A 19,657-nucleotide genomic window follows, 5' to 3' on the forward strand; every position below is an offset into this window, starting at 1 on the left:
GCAGCCTAGAATAGGCTTTCACACTTCATTCACCCCTAGCTTGGAGAACTGCAACCTGCCAGAGCCGGCAGTACTAGTCTAGATGGAAATCTACCCTGACTTGGTATATAAGGCACCTGTAATGGATGTTGTAAGTTGCAACCTGCACTGCAGATCTTGCCCATTGCTTCCTTGCAGGGCTTAGATACCTGGCCTCAGTGCCCTCTAGCTGTGAAATGGGATTTTTTTAATGCTTTAAAACACAAGTAAAGCATTTGAAAGCAGGAGCAGGAGGAAATGCTTCTCCATGCAAACCTTCTAAGGGCAAAAATAAAATCTGCTTCTAATTCTAGTTCTAGTTAAAGTGGAAAAGAAGTCTGGACAATAGCGCCTTGGTGTTAATAGCAGGGGTGGACAGAAAGTAGATCTACTGGATCTCAGTGGTATGATTTCTGACTCCCCATTATTTAGCAATATAATCTACAACGAAGGGCTTCAGTTCTATGCACAAGTACTTGCCTAATCTAGAAGCAAGTTGTATGAGCCTCAGTGTTCCCCAGCTGTAAAATGGGCCTTAATGTTGAAGTGTGCAGGCATAGCTTGCTGTTTCTTAAAATTGTGAGGTCTTTAAAATAATATATCTCCCATGGCTAAGGCTTCTGCTTTTGTTTTTTCTCAGCCTTAGCATTTATCTCCACCCCCAATTTTAAAAATATGTTTTCCTCCTCAAGCATAGATGTGGCTCTTAATTTAGGTTTATGGAAAATGCAAGACAACCATTCTGAGATCTGAATTTCTGAACAGCAAAATTTGATTTTCAACTTTGGAAATCCTCATAGGGAAACTGAAATATTTTCAGTCCAAAAATCAATCCTCAATGCCAAATTTAGGGGTGGGGGTTCCAGGTATCAATAAAAATGGCTTTCTTTTCTGTTCCACTGAAGGAACCATTACTGACAGCTGAGCAACACTGTTGGATTATGTATCTATACATCTATATATGGGGTAATGTCAATTGAACAGTTAATGTGCAGAACAACAGGCTGTTGTGAAAATTCACAAGACTTTGTGGAGAATGTGCACATAATCTGTCCATGAATTCTGCAGATTTTCCAAATGATATATGTATATAACCTCCAACAGGCCTTGGGGAATGTGCATCTCTTGGCTATATACTCTTGTCATTATGCATAGTCTCCAACAGGTCTTGGGGAATGAGCGTATCTCCACTACATTTTTGTATATTCTCCAGCCAATATGCATAATCTCCAACAGGTTTGGGGGAATGTGCACATTTCCCGAGACCCTGTGGGAAATTATATGTATACTGCCGAGGAAAAGTGTACAGTTTGCCTGGCAGGGACAGATTACTGGTATGTGTACGTTTTCCGTGAGGCCTGGTGAATGTGCACAATGGCCGGTTATTATGCACATGAACCACTCAGCTCACATTATCTCCAACATATTCCCACGTAAACACACACATATATAATTGGCTGTGGATAAAAGACTCACAGTGCCCTCAATCCTTCTTCTTCTTTCCTTAGATGCTAGAGTCCCCAGACCCTCGCATCACTGACCCGCGTCGGACGTGGATTTCATTTGTACATCGTCCTGATGACGGCAGCAACTCCAAAAAGAAATGCAAAGGCAGAGATAAGAAATTAGTAGGTTATTCTCGGAAGCACTTTTAGCTGTCCATTACATCCATCATGATAATAAACCCTTCCCTCTGGTTCTGAAGTTCAGGGTGGGAGTGCCATTAATCTGTGCAGTCAAAATGGCACCATCCATCTATGAGAGGGTGGGGTCAGTTTGGGGAAACTCCAAGGTTTGCAGAAGTAGAGAAGCATTTGGGGGGGGGGCAGTGGGAGGATTGCAGTTTTATGCATGTCTATTCAGAAGTAGTCCAATGAGGAATACTCCTCCCGGGATAAATGCAGGGCCGGATTTAGGTTTGATGAGGCCCTAAGCTACTGAAGGTAATGGGGCCCTTTATATGTCCAGCTGTCCTTTGTCAACAACAAATTGTCACTGTTTGTTGTGTCAAATATATGCTATATGGTAATTTATGAACCTAATAGGTAACCTAAAGCCATTTGCACATAACAAAGTATGTATTTTACCAAAGTAATTGTTGAACTGAAATACAATTAAGAAGAAGTATATTAATAGTGAAATAATTATTAAGCTCTAACTTAAAATGATTGGGGGCCCATTACTTACATCATAGGAGCCTACACGACACAAAACACTGTTGCTGTATGTAGGTTTTATTTTATTTGTTTTTTATCTTATATTTTGGAAATGTACATCCAGTTTTTTCCCCTTTAATTTTTATGGGGGGACCCCAAGAGAGTGGGGCCCTAAGCTATAGCTTGTCTAGTTTATACGTAAATCCAGCACTGGTTAAATGTGTATAGGATTGCAACCTAGGGGTGTGTGTGTGTGTGTGTGTGTGTGTGTGTGTTTGGGGTGGGGGGCAGGAAACATTTTGCCACTCACATTCGTTTTGTGAGTCACCGACCCCCAGTTCCGTCTTCTGCCTCCCCAGTTGAAAGATCTTGAGCCCTAGGGCTGCAAAGAACAGAAGAGGAGCCCTGCAGTTTATATCTGGCCCGTGGATGTAGCCAGGATTTATGTTGTGTTTTTTTTTGGGGGGGGGGATACCCACCTATTACCATCGTCTTTCTGGCTCGGTCTAGCTGATTCGGAACAAAACATCTCAACAACAGTTTTTTAAAAAATTCTTTCTTTTGACCCCATGTGCTCAGAAAAACCTGCCATTTTGATTTCAGATATTCTGATTATTTCTACTTTCAGTTAAGTATTTTTATTTACTGGATTGGGGGTGGGCAGTTGCTCCTCTGCCTCCCTGGCTACACCCACAATCAGGCCTAAGGATTACTGACTCCAGCATTCTGTTCTCACAGTGGCCAGCCTTATGCCTCTGGGAAGCTTGTGAGCAGGACCTGAGTGCAACAGCAACTCTCCTCTCTTGCAGTTCCCAGAAACTGGTATGCAAAGGTTTACTGCCTCCAATAGTGGAGGCAGAACAGAGCCACCATAGCTAGCAGCCGCTGGCAGCCTTGTCCTCCTGTAGCAGAGCATCGTGTGATTTGCTTTCAGATTATTCTCAGCTTCAGTCCCTGGTGTCTGCAGTTGGGGGTCCTTATCCTAGGAACAGAAGAAGAGCCTTCTGGATCAGGGACCATGTTGTCCAGCGTCCTGTTCTCACAGTGGCCAACCAGGTTCCTGTGGGAAACCAGCAAGCTGGACCTGAGCACATGAGCATTACTCTGACCAAGTGTAGCCATCATGGCTAGTAGATGTTGATAGCCTTATCCTCCAGATCTACCAAATCATCTGCCAAAGACCCTGAAGAGCAAATGCCAACGATCTGATGTTGGGCTAAGTCAACTGGGGTAAACCTTTGCCCCTTCGGATCCTGCCAAACTACAACTGCTGTCATCCACCCTGACCATTGGCTACCCTTGCTAGGGCTGATGGGAGTTGTAGTCCAGCAACATCTTTTTTAAAAAAAATAATTTTTATTGAATGATTTTATGTTACAAAAAACATTACAACCATACTACCACTAAATATAATTGAGAAATAAAAATTACATACATCAATATTTAGTTTGTTATTTGTTATTTGCCGTCTTATTTCCTCCCAAACATTCCATACAAAACACACATATGTACAGACACACACAAAAAATGATAATAATGAAAGTAAATATTTTTTACCCTTTTATCTTTCAAAATCTTTTCTTCAATTTTGACTTCCTGTCAAGTCCCTTCACATATGTTCTATCTTACAATCGAATGTACACAAAACAATAAACCTTTCTATAGAAATTCTATATAGAAATTCTATATAAATTTTCCGATACATTCTGAAAACATAATAAATCCTTAATTGTTATCCAGCAACATCTGTTGAGCAGAAAGTTCCCCACCCCTGGATGGCCTTTGTGGCCTGAGCCAGCATCTGACAGCTTTGCTTGTGGACTTGTCAAAAAAGGCAGCACCATGGATCAAGTCTAACTGTGTCGCTTCCTTCCTTAAAACTGACTGTCAGGGCAAATTGTATTTTAATTGTCGGGTTGTATTCTCTCCCTCCCTCAACCCCCCCCACCCCAGTTTGTATTATTCTGTATTTTGTAAACGTTGTGAGTTTTGCCTTGAAACCCAACTTGGGAGAAAGGTGGGCTATAGAATCTATGAAATGAAGGAGTCAAATAAAATAAACCAGGCTAGCGTATTTATCACAAATAAGGTTTCTGAATCCCCTCCCTCTACCCAAACACTCTTCTTTCTTTCAGCGTGGCCTTGTTGGACCTCCAGGACCCCCAGGCCCTCCAGGACCCCCGGGGGCTCCAGGGGCAGAAGTCACCCAGGAAGTCTTGCTGCAGGAGTTCAAGAAGATGTTAAAAGGTACGCGGGTTCAAGAGAGGCTGGCCTCCTTCCAAGCTCAGGCGGCAGCATCTTCCTCTCTCCTTCTTTTTCTCAAGCCCTCATTTTTTTTTTACTATGGCTCTCTTGTTGTTGTTTAGTCGTTTAGTCGTGTCTGACTCTTCGTGACCCCATGGACCAGAGCACTCCAGGCACTCCTGTCATCCACTGCCTCCCGCAGTTTGGTCAAACTCATGTTAGTAGCTTCGAGAACCCTGTCCAACCATCTCGTCCTCTGTCGTCCCCTTCTCCTTGTGCCCTCCATCTTTCCCAACATCAGGGTCTTTTCCAGGAAGTCTTCTCTTCTCATGAGGTGGCCAAAGTATTGGAGCCTCAGCTTCAGGATCTGTCCTTCCAGTGAGCACTCAGGGCTGATTTCCTTCAGAATGGATAGGTTTGATCTTCTTGCAGTCCATGGGACTCTCAAGAGTCTCCTCCAGCACCATAATTCAAAAGCATCAATTCTTTGGTGATCAGCCTTCTTTATAGTGCAGCTCTCACTTCCATACATCACTGGGAAAACCATAGTTTTAACTATACGGATCTTTGTTGGCAAGGTGATGTCTCTGCTTTTTAAGCTGCTGTCTAGGTTTGTCACTGCTTTTCTCCCAAGAAGCAGGCGTCTTTTAATTTCGTGACTGCTGTCATCATCTGCAGTGATCATGGAGCCCAAGAAAGTAAAATATTTCACTGCCTCCGTTTCTTCCCCTTCTATTTGCCAGGAGGTGATGGGCCCAGTGGCCATGGTCCTAGTTTTTTTGATGTTGAGCTTCCGACCATATTTTGCGCTCTCCTCTTTCGGCTTCATTAGCACCATACATTTAAGCCTCATCTGAAGCATGCTCAGAACATCAGAAGAGGCTCCCTGCTGGGATCAGGTCAATGGGTCCATCTGGATCACTGCTTCTCAGATGCCACCTGTTTTGGGACTACAACTCCTACCATCCCTAGCTAGCAGGACCAGTGGTCAGGGATGAGGGGAACTGTAGTCCCAAAACAGCCGGAGACCCAGGTTTGGGAAACCCTGCTCTAGATAGACCAGCGAACTGATCTCACAGTGGCCAACCAGATACTCCTGTGGGACACGCACAAGCAGGAATTCAGCACAAGAGCGCTTTAAATGCATGGTGCTGCTATGGCCTAAGGCTGTGTACAACACCATACTTTTAAAGCACATGACTCTCCCCTCCTGGGAACTTTAGTTTGTGCAGGGGGCTGGGAATTGTAAGTCTGTGGAGAAGGGGCAAACTACAGTTCCCAGAATTCTTTGGAGGGCAAGGCAAAGTGCTGTAAATGGATGGTCAGCCAAACTCACTCTTCCAGTTGGACAGAGAAGCTGGATTCTCAGGGCCAACAAGATGACCTCCTATTTCCTCCCCTTTTTCTTACAGAAGCCACCGAGCGGCGGGCCCCTCCGGCTTTGCCAACCCCCCTGAGCGAGGCGCCCCCTTTGCTACTCTCCCTGGAGGAGGCCTCCCCCTACCGGCGAGTGGAGGAGGCTTTTCACTGCAAACTCAAGGGCCAGATCGTTGTGGACAAGAAGACTTTGATGGAACTCCAGAACTTCCAGATGGTGAGGAAACCACATCTCTTTAACTAGCGGGCGTTATTGGATAGTGTGAGGCATGTATTGGGTTGTGGCCAAGGCTAGTCCTGATTAGAGTAGACCCACTGATGTTAAGGACTAACTTAGGCCATGGCTACTTCCCCCAAAGGATTCTGGGAGCTGTCATTTGTTAAGGGTGCTGAGAGCTGTGAGGAGACCCCTGTTCTCCCTCACAGAGCTACCGTTCCCAGAGTTCCCCAGGAAGAAGAGTTGATTGTTAAACCATGTGGAGAATCATAACTTGGGGGGGGGGGGAATAGGGGGGTCTCCTCGCAACTCTCAGCACCCATAACCAACGGCAGCTCCCAGAATACTTTGGGGGAAGCCATGGCTGTTTAAAGTGATATCATAGTGTTTTAAACGTGTGAATGTGGCCTAAGTTTGTAGTTTATTTACTTACTTTAAGGATTTCATAACCCTCTCAGCCTTGGAATGGCAAGTTTGAGTCCCAGAGCCATTCTTCAAGCTCAGTGAATTGCCAAGAGCCTCTAAAAGTAAAATTTCTGCATATGGAGGTTGGAGGGGGGGGGGGGGAGGCAAAGTTCTCTGGAAGGATAATCCTGGTGCCATGCTAATTGGCGTGGAGAGAGGGAGACTTAAGACATCTTAATAGCCATGAGGGGCTGTAATGGAGGGAGTCAGTCCTTTCTTAATTATGTTTGGCGGATTCCTGGGGCCTGCCCGTGCCAAGGGGTACGCTGGTGCCAGCACTTGTGGGCCTGAGCAGGGCGTGTTTGGGGCACGAATGTAGCTGTGAGTCTGCGGCACAGTTGCTGTGGGCGCCGACAGCAGGATGAGAGGGCATCCTGGCGACGAAAGGGAAAATAGGGCCTTGTCAAGGCGGCATTTCATCACCTCTGTCTTCGGGTGTATCTGCAGACTGAACGCAAAGTCCTTGGGAATCAGAAGTGGGGAGAGAGACCTGTTTGTCAGCATCGCCCTTGAGCCAGTGCCACCAACTGGACTCATCCACTTCAGCCCCGACTGGGCTAGGCGAGCTGGGTAGCACTTCCAGAGACCACCTTCTGCACAGGAACAGGTCAAAGTGCTGTGGACTCACAGCTTAGAGTTGTGAGCACCGGATTCACTCCAACAAGAAGACAGTCGTCGCACAGCAGAGTAGAGCAGAGTCTAGCAGAGTATATAAACAACTCGGAGAGCAGCTCTGTAGAATATCTTCTTTTATTCTATCTACAACTATACAAACTATATACAGAGCTTAATAGGTCTAAGCATAAATGAATGCTGCACTGCACTGAGTGTCTGCAGCTGCTCTTAGCAGCAACCTTATCTCTACACACGATCTCTAACACTCAGTCTCTCTCTCTCTCTCTGACACTGACTGACTGACTGATTTTGTGCTGGAGCAGAATAAGTAGAGAGCAGAACACGCCTCCTCCTCTCTGGAGAATCAGCAGACTCCTCAGGAGATTCTTGGATATGGGAGGGGTGAAATCTCCTCACTGTTGCGCTCCAGCCCTGCTTGTGGGGTTCCCAGAGGGCCGTCTGGTTGGCCACTGTGGGAACACGGTGCTGGGCTGTGTTATGTGTTGGGCCCAGAGGCGCCAACTTCTCTGGACAATTGAAGGGGCCTGACAAAGTCCTGATGTCACGCGTGGGTCCCTCTGAATATTGAGGGGGCCCAGCCCCTTAAAAAAAAAAGATTGGGGGTCCGTAGTGCCTCAGGCCCCAGAAGCCAGTGTCCTAGTTTGGGTCCAATCTGTCAGGGCTCTCATTCATCATTCTTCTCCTGGGTATCTTTACTAGAGGATTAGACAAATTCATGAAGGACATGGGTATGTTTAGCATAGGGAAAGAGAAGACTGAGAGGAGATATGATAGCCCTCTTTGAATATCTCAAGGGCTGTCCCATGGAAGATGGAGCAAGCTTGTTTTCTCCTGCCCTGGAGGGTAGGACTCGAACCCACAGCTTCGAGTTACAAGCTAGGAGATTCCGACTAAAGTCAGACAATATGAGCTGTTTGACAGTGGAATGGTCTCCCTCGGGAGGTGGTGGACTCTCCTTCCTGACGTGCAGCGTAAAATAATAATGCAGAGTTTTTAAGTGAAAGAATAAGAGCTTTACTGAGTTAAAATAAACTTCTTTATAAACAACATGGTTCCAAACCATTTGACTGAGATTACATACTGACTGTGCTCAAAACTGAGGCAGACCGACACGAACTGAAATCTTACAGAGAACACACAGAGAAAATGGCTGCTACTTATAAGGAGACTGAGACACATGTCAGAGTGACTCAACAGTTAGCAGCTGGCCTGAATAACTTTAGTAGGCCCAAATGATTGTGCAGTCCCAGCACTTCCCAGCCTGCTTTGCTGCTTCTGCTTTCATGTGTCTTTGTCACATGACACTTCCTTGGAGGTTTTTAAGCAGAGGTTGGGCGGCCACCTGCCATGGATGCTTTAGCTGAGATGCCAGCATTGCAGGGGGTTGGACTAGATGACCTTTGGTGTCACTTCCAACTCTCTGATTCTCTGATTCAATGGCTACCAATGGCTACTAGCCACAATGGCTATGTTCTCCCACTACTGATGGAGGCAGGATGCTGCAGGATAGCAGTGGCTGGGAATCACAACTGGGGAGAGCTCTGAGTTTCTGCTTGTGGGCTTCCCATAATGAGCCTGTGGTTGGCCAACCTGAGAGCAGGATGTTGGACTAGATGGACCTTTGGCCTGATCCAGCAGGGCTCTGCTTAGGCTCTTATTATATCTTCATGGCTCTGGTGAAGCAGATGCTCTACTGCCGAGCTCAAGTCCTCATAAGGAATGGGGGCACTATGTCGACATCCTTTCATTCTGCAAGAGACAGAGAGGGAGAGAATGGCGAAGCTGCAGAGGGAGAGAGAGAGAGGGAAAGACGTGAAGAAACAGGAATGTTTTATCAAGTGGTAATTTACTGGTGCCGGAAAATTGCCTTCCATTTCAAGTCCGCGGTTTCGGGGGAATTAAGTCGCTGCCTCCGTTTTAGTTTAATTGCTTTTAACGAAAGGGGGGAAGGAACAGAGCTGCCAAAAATGGGTTGGCAGCTTCTGCCTAACAGATTGGAGGGGGACACACACACACAAATTTGAAAAGGGGAGTGGAAGGGCCCATACCATATACTAGGGGTGTCAAATAAGCAACTGAGAAGAATCAAAGCTGTCTTATGCATGGCCTTTGGCTTGATATTGCTCTCTACCGTCCTACTCTCCAAAGTGGTACAGCCTTCCAACAGACGCATCATAGTGCTGATAATGCCAAGGCTGCAGGTTCGATCCGTGTATGGGACAGCTGTATAGTTTTGCGTTGCGGGGGGTTGGAATGGATGATCCTCAGGGTCCCTTCCAACTCTACAATTCTATGATTCTATGTAGGTTTGCTCTAGCTCTGTAGCTGTTGAGCTAACTCAAGCAACTCACTCATTTTATCTGATTTGTATTGATAAATATATTACATATATCTGCCAGTTTTGTGGATTTTAGCTGTGTTTTGTCCATCCTTTTACGATGGGCCACATCCCATTAAGTCCTTCTCAGAGATAGAGCCACCGAAATTAATGGACCTACATCTGTCATGCTCATCCATAAGAACGTATGAAAAGCCCTGCAGCTGAATCAGGCCAATGGTCCATCTAGTTCAACATCTTCTCACAGTGGCCGACGACATGCCCATTAGGATTGCAGTCTTATCTGATGGAGGATCTATTGTATATTATTTTTTTACCCTTAATGTTGTTGTATTAATATGCTGGGACCCTTGGGCCAAACACCATATAATCGTCATCATCATCATAAATATTAGTAGTAGTAGTAGTAACAACAATTACAATATTATTATTAGTAGTAGTAGTAGTAGTAGTAGTAACAACAATTAAAATATTAATATTAATAGTAGTAGTAATAATAGATATTATTAACAGTAACAATAATTACTAATAGTAATAAAGTTACCTAGGCAAAACCAGCTTTCTCTCTCTCCTGAAAAAAAACACCACCCAAATTCTGATGTTGCAGCAACAGCAGAACCTCCAATTAATGGGCTTTTTCTTTCCTTGGCACATTAAAGCTAATTTTCTCCTCCTCCCTGACTTGAGCCAAACCCACACCGCAGGAGCCAAAGATAACAATAAACACCCGCACTGAGTTTATTTTAGGCTAAGTCCGATAATCTTTCCTGCCAGCTTTGCAACTGGAGACCTCTCCCTTGCATGGCAGCAGCTAAACCCGGGGTGGGAGGTGGGGAACGCTCTTTAGGCCTCCTCGGTCGGTCCCCCCCAAAAAACTGTAGAGATGAAGGCAAAGAAAAACAAAGGTCGCTAAGCCCTCCCCAATGGCGCAGAAGAAAGTGATTCGGTAGGGCTAGGGGTGTGTGTATAGAGGGAGGTTGGAGAATTTTGCCAAACAGAAACGGGAGCAGAAATGGCCAATGTATACTTGTTCGTCCTACATCCGGAACGGAAGTCAATTGGGCGAACATGATCAGCAAATGATACATAATTGATTATGGTTCCCTGCCTCAACCCCACATTTGCATTGTGTTTTCTTTGCAATGAAATGAGCCGGGTGGAATAATGTCACAACCACGTTCCTGGGATAGCTCAGTTGATAGAGTGTGAGACTATCGGTTCGAGACACACTTTGGGCAAAAAAGATTCTTGCGTTGTGTGGGGTTGGACTAGATGACTCTTCTGACTCTACAGCCTTATGATTCTTATGTGATTACTTGGTGTTACGGATGTTATAGTTTTGTTACAGTGGACAAACGAGACGAATGGTGCCATTTTTGGTGAAAGGCTTAACTGGGGGAAAAGATTAAATGTTAAACTTAAGGTGGATACAACCCTGCAATTCTTGAATGTAAAGTGGTCTGGTGATGTTTAAAGTCAAAGACACAACACAAGAAAGCTTCTGTGTGTTATGAAATAGAGAGAAGGGGAGCAATGGAGGCGGTGGCCAAGGTCTCGTTGGATTTGTGACGGTGTTCTTTTTCTCCCTAGCCTTCGGCCAAAGGAGCGTTCCTCCGGGGATCTGGTTTGAACTTAACCACCGGGAGATTTACAGCATCTATATCTGGCATTTATCAGTTTTCGGCCAACGTCCACATTGGTGAGTGGGAACTCTTGCTGCTGGCAGATAACATGTCCTTTTGCCTTCGTTTCACAGCTGGTACGGTCTTGAAAAAAGAAGGTCAAATCTAACCCTACGGAAGCTGGTTCCTCTAACACAGGGACCTTATTTATGCCTGAGGGGCCAAATTTGCTTCTGGGCAACCTTCCAAGGGCCACATGCCAGAGGCAGAAGTGGGTGGGGCAATAAATGTTGATGTTAAATTTGCATCCAAGGCTAATTTCTGTGCACACATCTCTATATTCATTACATACCCTCCTTCCTTTTCTTTTTCTCCAAGACCACAGTGAGCTGAAAAGTAAACTACAGCTTCGAGCAAGAGACAACGTCCGGGTGCTGATCTGCATCGAATCCCTCTGTCATCGCAACACGTAAGTCACTGGGATGCTGCTGCAATACCATCTCAGGACACAGGTGGGGAACCTTTGGACCATTGTCCGAATCTGGTCTTCCAGCTCTCTGTGTCTGGCTCTCAGGACTCTCCCCAGGCCACACACCATCCCCAGCTAGGTCTCTCCCCAGCCCTGCTTTGTACCTTCCTTGAGCACCTTTGCGTGGCTGGAACATGTCCTTGAACTCTGAACTCATGCCTGCAAGAGAGGGGTGGGTGTTGAAACCAGCCTACTGCACAAAGGTCATTTTAAAATCCACTGCTCCGCCCACTTTTACCTCTAGCTCCGCCTACCACTGGCATGTGACCCCCAGAAGGGAATGCAGCCCTTGGAATGAAAAAGGGTCCCCCATCCTTGTTTCAGCATCTAGCATCTTTATGGCAGGCCTAATCTAAGGTTTCTTTCTCAATGGATAATTGAAGTAACAATAAGAACAACAACAATAGCAATATCCCAGCCATTCTTTCCTCCCTGAAATACACTTGAGTCTCAACTTATGCTTGTCAGAATAACACCAGCACATTATGAATAGGATTCAATAATAGGAGTCAAAAGGGAAATTGGAGGTCATTTTGCTCCACCCTCTGCTGGGCACAAGATCTTCAATGCTGGAGGCAACTAAGATAATGAGAAAAGCTCTGCTGGATGAGGCCAGTGGCCCATTGGGGTCAGGCATCCTGTTCTCTCAGTGTTCATCCAGATACCTACAGGAAACCCCACCAAAACAGGGCCCATGGAAATTAAGAACATAACTAAAGCCTGCTGGATCAGACCAAAAGCCCATCTAGTCTAACACCCTGCCAACCAAATGCTTCTTCTGGAAATCCTACAAGCAGGACCTGAGTGCAGCAGCAACTCTCCCTACTTGTGAATGCCAGCAAGTAGACATCTTGCTTCCAACAATGAAGGCAGAACATAGATATCAGGCTTAATAGCCTTCTTCTCCATGCTGCTTCCCTGACTAACCAGTTTCTGCATAAAAACCTTCAGTGAAGCAGAGCAAAGCACTCTGTTTCACCGCTCTTATCAGTGAGGCACTGCTCCTATCTTTTAGCCGAAATTGACTTTCCTGCCGTTTCCACCCCCCACGCTCCTTTGCGCTGGAGCGACAGAAAATGCACCTGCTCGATTTTCCTCAGGACAACCCTTCAATCCTCTCGTGGTCTCCCCTTCATCTTCTCTTCTCCAGGGTTCATGGCTTACCCTGGCCCACGGCAGCCATCTTTGTTTTGGATGGTTCTTTGGAAGTTGACTCATTCTGGAGCATTCGGGGGTCGGAATGGCTGCCGTGCACAAAAATATGCCAGCCTCGTGCATTCAGACCTGTCTCCCATGGCAACCATCCGCAGCTCTTCTGAAGGCCTGCAGCTTCTCAATTGAAAGGGCTGTGTCTCCTCAGTAGGCCTCGTTGGAAAAGCTTAGAGATCTGCAGTTCATTTGGCAGAGGGCAGTGGTGTTCCCTCAGCCCTTTCTAAAACACCCCCATGCTTTCCTTGCACAAGAACAGTGACGTAGCGTGGGGGGTGCAGGGGGGGCCAGCCGCACCGGGCGCAACATCTGGGGGGGGGCGCGCTTGCACTCGCAGCTCTCTGCCCCTACCTGGCTCACTCACTCTCTCTCACTGCAGTGCTGGCTGTGCGAATCCGATCCGAGCCGCTGGGTCGCCCCCCCACTGTGGAGGGGGTGGGTGCCAGGCGTGCGGTGCGGAGAGAGAGCGAGGGACTATCTGGGGGAGGGACAGTGCAGCGGCCGCCCAGCGCAGCGCTGAGCGCGGGAGAGAACCACACCAGACCAGCCCAGGCAGCAGCAAGAAGAAGCTGGCAGCGGCGGCAGGTTAGGGGTTAGGGGGCGCAAATTACTTGCCTTGCCCTGGGTGCTGACAACCCACGTTACGCCGCTGCACAAGAACGGCCATTTTGGGTCTTTTCTCTTTCCTGATTTGTTCTTTGTCCGCCACACTCGCCACAACTCTGTCAAAACAAAAGTGGGGAAAATGTCCTCTGAACGGGTCTCTGCTGGCAGCTCTTGAAACCCCACGGAAGCCAAAAAGTGGAGCTGGAAGAAAGGTTTGGGCACACGGCTGTGCCAAAGACCCCCCCTTCCTCTTCGTGACTCAGATGGAACCGATCTCGCTGTTAAAGTTCTAATTTAAACACTTTTATTGGAGGAACAGAGAAGAAGGTGTGGAATGCTGAAGAATTAAAAAAAAAACACCAGACCAGGCCTTGTTCATAGACTTCGTTGGCTCCCCCAAAAGACGCCATGGAGCTTGCAAGGAGTTGTTGTTATTAGTAGCAGTGGGTGCTGGGAGATGGCAGAAACCCCTTGAACCTGATAGTTTGGCAGATACCGCAGCAGGGAAGAACATAGAGTCAGCAGTAAATTGCATTCATAACACGAACACAAAATCTACCGCAAACCAGGAGCTTAATACATCAACGCAGCCAGTTGATGTTTTCCATGGGGAAAATCTGGGTGAACAGATACGTTTTAAGCAAGGGCCAAAATGCCTAATTAGGGAAGAGAGGATGTGTCCCATTTCGTTTTCTCATTTTTCCAGCCTTACCGTCAGTTCTCCACATTTCCTCTTGCCTTTTTAAAAGAAGCCCCGCATGAAAATTCATCTGCTGTTTTGTGAGAATTTCTCCTAATGTATCCCTTTTCGTATGCAGCTTTGCCAAATACACAGATTTTTGTTTTGCAAGCCATTTCCCCATATATAATGCATATTTGTATACCATGTTCCCTTATATGCACTTCAATGCACAGTTCCACCAAGTTTATTTTCATTTTTCGCATTTCGATCCCACAAGGAACTTGAGGTGGTGTGTACATGGTTCCCTTCTTCCTCCCCATTTTGTCCTCACAACAACCATGTGAGGTAGGTTAGGCGGAGAGGCTGCTCCAGGCAGAAGGCCACCCCGTGAGTTTCATGGCTGCTTGGGGATTTGAGCCCTGGTCTCCCAGGTCCTAGTCCAACACTCCAGTCACTGGACCACACTGGTGTGAAGATAAACACTAGCTTAGTTCTTTAAAAAGTAAATTTTATTGTTTATAGCCCAGTGGCCCATCACAATACAGTATGAGCAGAAATCACACAGCTACAAAACTAAAGACATTGCATGCCACCAGACCAGGACAAATCTACAATGTCCAAAATTTAGGAATGTTCCTTCTAGTCAGCATCCCTGGGCATTGGCACTTGCACAAACCAGAAAAGTTGCTCTTACCTTTCTTGTGCTAGTACAAATAGTGTCACCCTATAGCTGATGCACATTTCGACGTCTGCCAAAACCATTTAATTTTCGAATCATCTGGATGACCTTCAAAGGCGATCTGAAAAGGGGAGACTAATTTAGCTCTGGGTGAATCATACAATGGGCAATATGAAACATAATGTAAAAGATGCTCAGTAGACCCTCTGGGGTTTCAGATGTGAATATTTCCCGGCCCTATCAGGAGATGTTGGACCGATGGCCTACCCACCAAGCTCTTCTTCAGCTTTGGAGCAATTGGCCATGCTTGTAAAGGCTACTCCTGTTGCTGAAACAGAGGCGAAAGAGAGCCTCTGGCAAGTCAGGGGGCTGTTGCTCTTGGACCGTCTCTGGATAGGGGTGGATTCAGGTGAATGTTGGAGTTGGTTTTTGGCATGGCGGCTGTGGAAACTGGGAACAGTGGAGTGAGGCGATGGTTTCCGTTCCCTCGGGTTGCCTCACCTCTTATGAAACATGACGAGGCCAGGACATCAGCTGGCTCGGGGCATGCCTCTACCACCTGCCCAACCTGGCAGTGCCCCTTTATTAGGGCTTTGCTTGCACCTGCAGGGTGGGGCAACCTGCCTCCGGAGGGCATGAGACCTGTTGCAATGTCGGTAGGAGAGCAAGCCCAAACGAGCCATCAGCTGGCAAAACTGCTGAGAGCGAAGAGCATGTCATAAACATGGGGGTTGTAGCCAACGTCGGCCCTACTCAGAGTAGATCCATTGAAATGAACTGGCGCGGCTAATTTAGGGGTTGCAGCCAACTTTAATCCTCCTCAGACTAGACCTTTTCTGTTGTACCCAACTACACCCTCCTCAGAGTAGACCCTAAGTTGGCTCTGGTCATTAATTTCAATGGACGCGTGTCTGACATTATTAAGGGTCATGTCTAACTTAGGATCACATTTAACTTAGGTTCGTTCATTTCAACAGGTATGCTCTGAGCAGAACTTATTTGGCTATAACCCATCATTTTTTTACTTGGTTAGTCATCTGCCTTAGAACCCAGGGATGGATGGAAGAAATTTAAATTAATGTGTTTGTTGCTGAAAGATCTCCATTTTGTTTTGCTCCACTTCCTCCAAATTATCTTACAAAACCGACTGTGTGGGGAACCTCTGACCCTCCAGATGTTGCTGAACTACAACTTCCAGGAGGCGTGGCCAACGGCCAGAGGGATAAGGAGAGTTGTAGTTCAGCAAAGGTACAGGGCCAAAGGTTCCCCACACAGTCATTTTTTCCCAAGGTAATTTGGAGGAAGTTGAACAAAACTTTAAAATAGCCCATTCCTATGCATATACAGTGGTACCTCGGGTTAAGTACTTAATTTGTTCTGGAGGTCCACTTTAGCTAATGGGACCTCCCGCTGCCGCCGCGCCGCCGGAGGACGATTTCTGTTCTCATCCTGAAGTAAAGTTCTTAAACCGAGGTAATATTTCTGGGTTAGCGGAGTCTGTAACCTGAAGCGTATGTAACCTGAGGTACCACTTTACAACCGGAAGCAAACTGGTACTGTGTTCAGTGGGGCTTCCTCATGGGTAAAGGTGCAGAGTAAAGTTAGGGCCAGCTTGCTAATACACCTGGCTTTGCAAGCCGGTGGAAATCACAGAGGAAACAGTGAGAGCACACTGCAATTGGAGGGGCAACCCAAATGATCAAGGAGATGGAACAACTCCCCTATGAGGAAACGTTGACGCATTTGGATTTTTTTTTTTTTAAGTTTAGAGGAAAGGCAACTAAAAGGTGACATGGCAGAAGTTTATAAATTTATGCTCGGCATGCAGAAAGGGGACAGGGGAAAGTGTTTCCTCCTTCTCTCATAACGCTGGAACTCGTGGACATCCCAAGAAAAACTGAATGTTGGAAGCTTTGGGACAGAGGAAAGGAAGAGCTTCTTCAGGCAGTACATAGGTAACCTGCGGAACTCACTTCCACAGGAGGAAGTGGGGACCGCTAACTTGGGTGCTTGAAAAGAGGACTGGACAAATTCTAGGAGGTTGAGGCTACGAATGGCTACTGGCCTTGATGATTATGCTCTGCCTCCGTGGTCAAAGGCAAAAAATGCCAATTTCTGGAAATGGCAGAAGGAGAGAGTGCTCTTCTTTTTCAGGGCCTACTTGCAGGCATCTGGCTGGCCACTGTGAGAATAAATGGACTATATGGGCCATTGGCCTGATCCTGCAGGCTCTTCTTATGTCCTTATAAATGATGGAGATCTTGCGGAATTTGAGCTTGCGATACCCCACTTCTCAGCCACCATGCTATGCCAAGCTATGACTCTGGTCTGTGAACATCTATCTCCCTTTCTTTTGCACCTCGTAGGTCTTTGGAAGTTATTGCTGGTCTGGAAAGCAACAGCAAGATCTTCACCGTTTATGTCCACGGATTGCTGCAGCTGCAGGTATAAGGAGGCTGTAGAGCTGGTGGTAATGTAGCCTATAAAGAGAACCAGTGAATTGACACGGGTGGCACTGTGGGTTAAACCAAAGAGCCTAGGACTTGCTGATCAGAAGGTTGGCGGTTCGAATCCCCACAACAGGGTGAGCTCCCGTTGCTCGGTCCCTGCTCCTGCCAACCTAGCAATTCAAAAGCACGTCAAAGTGCAAGTAGATAAATAGGTACCACTCTGGTGGGAAGGTAAAAGGCGTTTCCGTGCGCTGCTCTGGTTCACCAGAAGTGGCTTAGTCATGCTGGCCACATGACCCGGAAGCTGTACTTTACAGCCAGTAAAGCGAGATGAGCACTGCAACCCCAGAGTTGGCCACATCCTTTTACCTTTACCTTTTAGAGCTGGCGGTAATGTAGCCTATAAAGAGCAGCAGTGAATTGAGACAGACTCCCGCCCCTGGGGCCACCATTTTTATGCAACAGGTTCGGCAGGTGGGAAGAACCATAGCTCAGTGGTAGGGCATCTGCTCTGCATGCAGAAGGTTCAATCTCCGGCATCTCCATTATTAGGTTTTATTTTGTCTCAGGGCAGATTACAATTAAAATTCTGAAAACGCTGTAAAACAGCTTCAAATTATAGAAATAAGATGGGTCAAGTGTCGAAAGCCAAGGCGTGCTTTGTCATGGAGAGGAGGGAGCCCCACAGCCTTCCACAGAGAAGGCCCTTTCCTGGTCTGCCACCTCCACCAACTCCTGTGGGTGGCAGAACAAGCAAGAAGGCCTCCTCTGCTGATTTCAGCACCCAAGAAGGTCTGTAGGGAAGGAGCAGGTCTTTTGGGTAGTTCAGCCCTGAATAGTTCAGGGCAGTGCTCCCCAAACTTGGGTCTCCAGCTGGTTTTGGACTACAATTCCCATCATTCCCCCTGCCAGCTAGGTAGGGATGATGGGAGTTGTAGTCCAAAAAGAGCTGGGGACCCAAGTTTGGGAAACACTGGCTTTGAACGCTAATGGGAGAACCTTCAATCGGACCTGGAAACAAACCGGCAACCCCCGGGCTTGTGGTTCTCTTGTAGCTTTGTACATTGGCTCCCAGTATGTTTCCGAGCACAATTCAAAGTGTTGGTGCTGACCTTTAAAGCCCTAAACGGCCTCCGTCCAGTATACCTGAAGGAGCGTCTCCACCTCCATCATTCTGCCCGGACACTAAGGTCTAGCGTCGAGGGCCTTCTGGCAGTTCCCTCACTGTGAGAAGCCAAGTTACAGGGAACCAGGCAGAGGGTCTTCTTGGTAGTGGCACCCGCCCTGTGGAACGCCCTCCCACCAGATGTCAAAGAGAACAACAACTACCAGACTTTTAGAAGACATCTGAAGGCAGTCCTCTTTTAATGTTTAACAGACTACTGTATTTTAATACTTTGTTGGAAGCCGCCCAGAGTGGCTGGGGAAACACAGCCAGATGGGCAGGGTATAAATAATAAATTCTTATTCTTATTTCTTCGTCTCTTCCCTTGTGGTGCAGCCTGGACAATACACTTCCATCTTTGTCGACAACAGCGCCGGTGCCCCTGTCACCATTCAGAACGGATCTGATTTCATGGGGATGCTGGTGGGAGTCTAATCCCGGATGACCCTCGACGCAGGGGGGCAGGGGGATGAAGATGCAGCCGAGGACCTGCCCGTCCGTACTTTGCCACCTCTGTCCCAGGGGATCGCCTTCTCTTTGCCGTTAGGCTTCTCCAGCTGAGTGACGCAAACAATACTTTCCCTTCTTCCTGCGGCATAGCAAGAATTCAAGAAGAAGACAAAAATCACGGGAGGAGAACAGTTCTTGCCACTGAACGTAAAAGACCAGATCTATTTCGTTCCCAGTACAATATATTCACAGGACACCTTCACCTCCTCAACGTCGGCTCTGAGATCCAAAACTTTGCTTTTGCTTCGGGATACAGCGTTTTGTTTTTGAAAAGACCAACCTTCCAAGGTCATCTAACTCTCATCTGAACTGGGGGGGGGGCTTGGTGCACTGTGGGTAAGTGGGTCTCTGAAGGCATAAGAAAAACAAAGGTGGCTCCAAAGCAGAGCACCTGCTTTGTGTGTAGAAGGTCCTTAGTCCAGCCCCCAGCATGATTTGAGAAACAGCAGACTCCCTTCTGAAAGGATTCCTGTTTTCTGATTCCACCCTACCTAATTGGTTTCCTTTTTTTTAAAAAAAAAAGGCCTAAAAAGCTCCTTGCAATTTAATGTCGAACCATTTTTTAATCAGCCTTCCCGTTGCAGATGCAAAAGCGTGTCCCACAAAAAATGGATGAAGAGCAACTAAGTCCCTTGGACCAGTTACTCTCTCTGGACATCAATTGGTGGTGCAGGTTTTTTTAAAATCTGTTCCTGGCAGGGAACCTATGCCGGCCCCTCCTGTGAACCACTTAGACCTTCCTAAAGGAAGCAAA

At 46.9% G+C, this 19,657-nt stretch overlaps 1 protein-coding gene across 4 annotated transcripts in view; it reads left to right on the plus strand.

Moving 5' to 3' along the window:
- C1QTNF12 (C1q and TNF related 12) overlaps nucleotides 1–19,409 on the plus strand; it is a 35,655-nt gene extending 16,246 nt beyond the window's left edge. For 3 of the 4 annotated variants that reach the window (XM_081016253.1, XM_081016255.1, XM_081016256.1), the window contains 7 exons: nucleotides 1,527–1,646; nucleotides 4,310–4,421; nucleotides 5,831–6,012; nucleotides 11,042–11,150; nucleotides 11,452–11,542; nucleotides 17,145–17,223; nucleotides 18,730–19,409. In XM_081016253.1, the coding sequence (XP_080872379.1) occupies nucleotides 1,527–1,646; nucleotides 4,310–4,421; nucleotides 5,831–6,012; nucleotides 11,042–11,150; nucleotides 11,452–11,542; nucleotides 17,145–17,223; nucleotides 18,730–18,828 (792 nt within the window). In that variant the 3' untranslated portion in view covers nucleotides 18,829–19,409. The remainder of the gene's footprint in view (nucleotides 1–1,526; nucleotides 1,647–4,309; nucleotides 4,422–5,830; nucleotides 6,013–11,041; nucleotides 11,151–11,451; nucleotides 11,543–17,144; nucleotides 17,224–18,729) is intronic. The other variant, XM_081016254.1, reaches the window with a different exon arrangement.
- The last annotated feature ends 248 nt before the right edge of the window (nucleotides 19,410–19,657 follow it).

The sequence above is a fragment of the Podarcis pityusensis genome (genome assembly GCF_964106645.2).
Source record: "Podarcis pityusensis genome assembly, chromosome: 8".
In the NCBI taxonomy this organism is placed as follows: domain Eukaryota; kingdom Metazoa; phylum Chordata; class Lepidosauria; order Squamata; family Lacertidae; genus Podarcis; species Podarcis pityusensis.